This window comes from Elephantulus edwardii, unplaced genomic scaffold, assembly GCF_000299155.1.
Source record: "Elephantulus edwardii isolate Elephantulus edwardi_28Jun2011 unplaced genomic scaffold, EleEdw1.0 scaffold00442, whole genome shotgun sequence".
Taxonomy (NCBI): domain Eukaryota; kingdom Metazoa; phylum Chordata; class Mammalia; order Macroscelidea; family Macroscelididae; genus Elephantulus; species Elephantulus edwardii.
This window is the reverse complement of record NW_006400192.1, coordinates 127543-134969: the sequence shown is the minus strand read 5'-3', so window position 1 is coordinate 134969 and position 7427 is coordinate 127543. Positions and strand designations below refer to the sequence as shown.

At 33.5% G+C, this 7427-nt stretch overlaps 1 protein-coding gene across 1 annotated transcript in view; it reads right to left on the bottom strand.

The window, feature by feature from the left end:
- Positions 1–1482: 1482 nt before the first annotated feature.
- TMPRSS11A (transmembrane protease, serine 11A) overlaps positions 1483–7427 on the bottom strand; it is a gene marked incomplete at its 5' end in the record, with an annotated part of 97095 nt that continues 91150 nt past the window's right edge. The window contains 2 exons of the mRNA XM_006902723.1: positions 1483–1644; positions 5704–5846. Of these exons, the coding sequence (XP_006902785.1) occupies positions 1483–1644; positions 5704–5846 (305 nt within the window). The remainder of the gene's footprint in view (positions 1645–5703; positions 5847–7427) is intronic.

Here is a 7427-nt window from a genome sequence, read left to right as displayed (position 1 = left end):
TATTTTTGGATTATTTGTTTGCTTTCTCAATGGTACTCTTTGGGGAGAGTGGCTCCAGCCAGTGATTTGGCTTATATTTAGAAAGCAATACGTAAGATACCCTTGACCTTCAAACTTTGACATTTATCCAGCGTTATCAAGTAGAGTAACAGCCTCTACTAAACTTTCATTTAATTATCATGGTTTACATAAGCCAGGCTGTCCTAATGCTTTGGTTTTATTTAGGAGATAGGCTTCCTCTTTCAGACTGCTTTGTTAAGTGTATTCTGAATGGCCCAAATCCAATGACATTAAGTCAATTTTGGTATATAGAATTTCTTTCTTTTTTAAAAAAAACAAAAGCAAAAATTTGAACTAGAATTTTATCATTGCAATAGTTTGGATACTGACATAAACCTTAGGGAGTAATTTGCTGTTATAGAGAAGAGAATACAAGTTCTCTCCAACTCATTTATGAAAAAAGACAGGGCTCTTTGTTTTCTTACTGCTTTTGTAAGTCCCCAGTCAAATTTTCTTAGTAATTTAACCAGAAATCTTAATATATGCAATCTGTCCCTGAGTGTCTAAACATGCAAACATGTCTATACAATGTAAGTTTTTTTGTTATTTTTAGTTTTGTTTTGGGACTTATCACGAAGTATAGTCATCTTTCCCCATGTTTTTCTAAAATAATAATAATGTTTTGTTAATTCTTTATATACTTACTCATGGACCTATTCTAAGCTACCTACCTCTCTGGGAAAAAGTTGAGACAGTCTGCTATCCTTAAGATGTATAGCCTCGAAAACTCCACGGAGTGTTGCAATGAATCAGAATCAACTTAATGAGGTTTTGTCTTTATTGTAGGATACAACTTGGTATGTTTTTACCGAATATCACCAGAAAAGAGAAGGTATCAATTGAAAAAGGCCCAAAGATCACTGGCGTGATTTATATTCCTGGATACTTTTCTAAATTTAACTTTATTTTATAAGAATGTCTAAAGTTTAGAAGCAGCAAATATATTTCTTATCTTGGAAAAACACTCTGGGAAACCAGGGATTAAACAAAATGTGTCTGAGAATTCTGGAGAAATGATACATACGTAAGGGATTTCTGAATTCACTGCAAAAATAATTTTTAAAAATAATTCTGATGTAAGAAAAAAACCCTGACAAAGTTTCTGAAATTCTCACTGTTGACACTCACAAAATTTGTTTGACTCCTCATTTATGCTTCAGCTCCCCTGACATGCAAAGCTGATTATCTCTACTGTATTTTTCAAGTCAGGCTAAACCGACTTACCATTTTACAAATAAAAGTCCCTTATACATTGATTATAAGTTTTTGGCTAATTGAAGAGTCTTTAAAAGAAATTCTCCCATGTGTTTCATGTTGCTGACTTCATTAATTTAATCTCATTCTACTACATTCAACAAATAGTTGAATTCTTACATATATATGACCTGCATACAGCTCTCTTCATTTGACGTATAGGTTGAATTAGAGACCTGTTTTTGAAGCAATCCACTTTCTGTAATAAGTTACTTTTGTGTAGACGCCAGGTTTATTCTTTTGACCACAGTTATCTCCCCAGCTCACAATTCCAATGAGATACCATGTGTCTTTGTGATCCTTTGCAGCTAAAGGTCCTCCAGAATCACCCTGATAATTGAAAATAAAGTTATATAATTGTAAAGATTTTATTTGTGATATTCTACTTAGTCACATATTTAATTACTAGACAGTATATGCACATATTCTTATTCTTAGAATAATTAATTAAAACAGATTTCAAAAGAAACAGAGAAGTTGATCTTGTAACCTTACTACACATTTTTATTTTATTTCATATTTTTTGTTACATTAGTAATTGTTCTTACACTAATTTTATTTTGTAAATGATATTAATTGATGCTTTATTACCTATCCTAGATAGTATTAGACTTCCTAGAATTAATAGCAAACACTTAGCTCTTCCTGCTGCCCAGATTAATTTTCTGTGCATCTATGACAAATGCTGAATGCTCCAAGAGCTCTACCAATTTCCACTAATGCTCAAGGTTATCAAATAACTTGTCAGTTCCTTGACACATCAGAAGACCTTCCCTATCTCATCTTCCCAAACCTTTTCTTGGTACACATGAACACACATAAACATACAGTATACACATTCCTTTTGTTTATTCTAGTTTAACTTGAACTGATAACTTTCTAACGCTGGTGCAAAGCTTAGATAATTACTAGTTGTAATTATGCAAAGTATAATTATTAGATGTTTCTTCACTATACTTTTTGCTTGATTTTTGGTCTCATGTCTTCTTCATTGATTTAATCACTTATTTTACTAAGAATACTCTTTCTGATAGTTTCCTAAGAAAGTATTTATAGGATGTACAGTTTTTTAGTCATAGTAAACCATTATTTTACTCAGATTTTTTTACATTTTATTGCTCTCTTTTCTCAACTTTCTCTTTTTTGCCCTATTTAGCTAATACTTTAAATATTTTAAGTGAAATTTATAAAAGCATATCTTGTAGATAATGCTAACCTGTTTTTCAAAGTGATTGTTTGAATTTTGTCTTTTTATGGTGATGTTAGAGGGACTTTAAAAAGAAATAAAGATAGAAATTAATGTTAAATTTTCCATGTTCATCAATATATTCCAACCTATGATTTCCCCACTTTACTTCTATTTTATATTGGTTTTCACACGCATTTGTTTACATTGTCTATCTTTCATGTACATTGTGTTTCACACATTTCTACGTTTGCATTGTACTTCAAGTGATCACTCATGTAACAACATATTATTTTGTAGATGAGGCTATGAGAAAAAAAATCAGTTTAAAATCATAGCCAAGGAACAGGTAGGATGGAGAAGAGAAGAAGTCTAGCTAACCCCGTGTGTAATGTGCTAATGAGAATACATTAAAATCCATCAGATAGTCATACAAAGTCAAATACAATTTAATATTTCTTTGTCCATTCAGAAGTCATAGCAACATTTGCTCTCTTTGGGGATTTTCATCATGAACACCTGAGATTATTGCACTCCTTAGGAACATTGTTTAACGCTTCCATAGATTGAGCCATGCTCTGGAAATTAATTTTTCCCTAAGAATTCTCTAATAGTAGAAGGACTTATTTATATTCATATTATTTATATGCCAGTAATAAAGGAATATCAACTTCTGCTATCTTCAGGAGTACTGTTTAATATATTGTTTTAGTAACTTATTAGATAAATTTTTGAAAATCCAGAATGTTATTTTCTTCATTTAGAAAATAGAAGGTTTCTAAACTCCTCAAAATACAAACTAATCATATTATAACAGAATTATTGCATATAGTCTATGCAGCATCTATGAATGATCAAAATAATTTCCAGGGAAAAGTCTGAATTGATTTTATTATACTTCTTGTTTGAGGTCTGGTGGCTCAGTGGTAGGCAAGTGGTATTTCACTCAGCATAATATCCTCCAGGGTCACCCATTTTTATAATATTTTATGAGTTCTTTGTTTTTCGGTGCTATGTAGTATTCCATTGTGTGAATATACCATAGCTTCTCTATGCATTCACTTGTTGATGGGCACTTGGGTTGTTTCTATCTCTTTGCTATGAGAACAACCCAGCAATAAACATTGGTGTGCATGGATCTGTTTGGGTGGCAGTTCTGGTTTTTTCAGGGTATATTCCCAGTATTATGCATGACAACAGTACAGAATAAGAAGAAACTGCAACAATAAAAGAGGAAAACAAACTGAGAAGGGAGGAAAATGTGCAGCAATGAATGAACGGAAATCCAAGTTTTCTGTAAACTTTCATTAAAATAGCTAAAAAAAGGAAAGAAAACCGTCTTCTAAGTAAGTAAATTGATGTTTATCAAAGTTCATAGTTTCTGGAGGCATGTTGTTTAGGAAGTGGATGCAACTCCCGCTTTCAAATAAATGAAGAAAAAAATACCCAGAACACATCTAAAACAAGTATGAAAGGGGAGGGGTGGGTAAAGGAAATGGGAAAGATAAAGTATGAAAAGCAATGTATACCACTTTGAAAGTAAACCAGTCTAAAATAAAAATTTTACTTAAAACAAAAGGCATTTGGTTCAAATCCACCAGTTGCTCTGTGATAGAAAAATGGGTAAATATCCTTGTACATGTTTTACTGCCTCGGAAAAGCCTCTGGAGAGTCAGCTTATGAGTCCATTCTCAGTGGTACAAACATCAACAATACTTCATGTTTAAATTGGAGTACTTTAAAAAAAAAGTTGCCAAAAATCAAGATTCATTTACTGTTTCCTGAGATGATTAAAAATACAATCCAATTATTGGGGACAACCTTTCCCCAAACTGAATTAGAAACATGAGTGGAATCACAAATCTGGATCAAGCTTTTCACTTCTGGGTTTTATAATAATTCTGAACCCTTTTCACTTGTGTTTGGGTCTAATTTTACCAGATCTGTGGTGGAAAAAAATTAAGTGCTTTCTTCTCTTAAAATGAAATGCTTCTCAAAGTACACTGTAGACCTACTCGTTATCATTTATTGAGTTCTAGGTAAGTCTTCAGTACATTTGCAAGTCAGGGTTATATGGTTTTCTACTGCCCCCAGGTGGCTTGCTTGCACTTGTTATTTTAGGCATTGGTTCTTGTTTTGGTCTCTTGTGCCTGAGTAACTTCCTGGGTAACTTCACTTGTTTTTCTTTGAGTTGATCATAAACTTATTACTCAGTTACAGAGTCATGGGAGAGGAATCTTACCCCAGCTTCCAACTCATTGTGAAGCTTCTCTATGATAATTCCTTCCTGAGTCTTCTCCCTAATTGCTGTTGCTGCGATTTCTGTTGACACATTGTCTGCCATGATCTTGCGGAAGTTCCTAAATTTTACCTGCCTCTTTCACGTTCCTGTCAACCAAAGCTACATGTGTACTAGATCCTCTTGGTTTTAAGAAACCTATTGTGCTTCAAAAATCTATGCTTTTATTCTGATAATGGCTGTTCACGTTGCATAATTTATGGGAGTCTGACCAGCCTGTCTGCTGACTGTGGTATTTCACTATTAGAGTCACCTCCTTTGGAGTTTTCAAAAATCTCATGTGAAAAAGTAAATGACACCAGGAAGGAATAAACTTTATACTTTTGCAAGGAACTACTGATAGGAACACGGAGAAGACGCTAAGGTATTCACAGCATTAACCAGTCGTCTTGCATCTTGTGTGTTTTACACTTGAGACACAACAGATTTCTTGGAGTTCCCTTGACTGTGAACTGTAAATTCATAGCTTTAGATATGCTATTTCTCCTTTCTAAAAATTTTTTTTGTGATTTTATAAAAAGATGAATGCTTCTATCCATGAAGGTCTCATTTAAATATTATCTCTGTGATACTTGTTCCAAACTTGTTCCCTTCATTGGAAGAGATCTAAGTGCTTCCTTGCTAAATATAAGTCCTTGAAAAAAGAGACTTATCCAATTAAATTTGGGGTTTACAGTTTTTAAGATAATTCAGTCCTGTTGGTTATTTTGTTTGATAACATTGCTTATTTAATTTTACGTAATAAAATATTGAATAATATGTTTGTGTTATTAAATTTACTTTAGAATGTTTTTATATTGATGTTCTATCTATAATTATACTAATATAAATAACATGAAATATCTCCTAAACAAGATAAGTTTTTAATACTTAGTAATATTAAAATAGTATCGTTCAAACCTACCCTGCAGGCATCATAAATTCCTTCCAAATATCCAGCACAAAACATTCCGAATTTTATATCATTGCCATACACATGTCGTTGCTTGCATACATCATCACTTATGATTTTCAATCTGGCTTCTCGAAGTTCATTTTGAGATTCCCCTTAAAGGAAAAGAAAATAATTCTACCTTTACAATCAGCATCTTTTCCATACTGAACATTTTTATAAAACATTTGGCTAAAATAAGCAGTTTCTAGAGAAGAAAAAGGAGCTATAGTGGCTTAGTTGTAAAGGACTGCACTTCCAAGTCAAAGGAATGTGGTTCAAATCTAACAGCTGTTCTGGGGAAGAATAATGGCAGTCTTCTCCTGTGCAATTTACTGCCTGTGAAAATACACTGGAGGGTCAACTATGAATTGGTTCAACTCTGCGATGTTGCTACATGTTGTCTATTTATTTTGTACATGAGTACAACTAATATGAACCTATGAACAACTGATCTAAACGCTGCCCTATTCTGTGCCATCCTCATCATCTCTGATACACTTGAGCACATTGCTGTAGTCACTGTATCACTCCATCTCTTTGGTATCTTCCTCTCCTCCACTGACCCTCCATCTTTCCAAGCACAATTTCCCTTTCCAAGGGATATCCTTGCCTACATACCTGTCCAAAACACCAGAGATGAAGCATCACCATGTTTGCCTCCAAGGAGCACCCTGGCTGCACTTTCAATAAGACTTATCTGTTTATTGTTTTGGCAGTCCATGAGATATCTAGTACTCTTTTCTAGCACCACAACACAAAGGCATCAATTCTTCTTCTGTCATTCTTATTCTTACTTACTCGGATGTATAGCAGGTGATTGAGAAGACCAAGCCTGAATGAAGCACACTGTAGTCTTCAAAATGACAGTATAGCTCTTAAATATCTTGAAGAGGTCCCTGACAGTGAACTTGCCCAATGCAATGAACCTCCTGATTTCCTAATTGTTGGTACCAATGGTGTTAATTTTTTATTTAAGCAAGATTAAATCAACAATTTCTGTGTACGGTGTGAAATGTGGATCTTGTTTCAGCTTTCTGCAGGAAGCAGTCCAGTTTTCCCACCACCATTCGTTAAAAAGCTGGTCATTTATCCATTTGATAGATCTAATTTCCTTGTTGAGTATCAGTTGATAGATAGGTATGGGTTCTTAATTCTGTTCCACTGGTCTACATGCCTGTCATTGTACATTGTAGAGGTACCATACTGTTTTGATTACTACCACCGTGTAGTAGGTTTTGAGATTAGGCAGTGCTATGCCTCCCACTTCATTTTTGTTTTTCAGAAGTGCTTTGCTTATTTGGGGTTTCTTTCATCTCCAAATAAACTTGACAATTTATTTTATCTCCTTGAAAAAAATGAATCTAATTTGTTGTCTATATTGAGATTGCATTGAACATGGAGATTGCTTTGATAGGATTGTCATTTCCATTATATTGAACAATCCTATACATGAATAGGGAACAATTTTACTTTCAGTAAGGTCTTTCATTATTTCTCACAGAAGTGTTCTGTAGTTTCCTTTGTAAATTCCAAAAAAGTCTTCCTTTTCTAATCTGTCACCACAGCTCTTTGCACATTTCATTAGAAGATTTTGTTTTATTAACTTGAGTTGCCTTTTGAAATTTTCTTTCCAGTTATTTTACTTCATCATCTCTTCCTTTTGTTTTGTTTGTCAAAGCTCAAATGCAATTTCG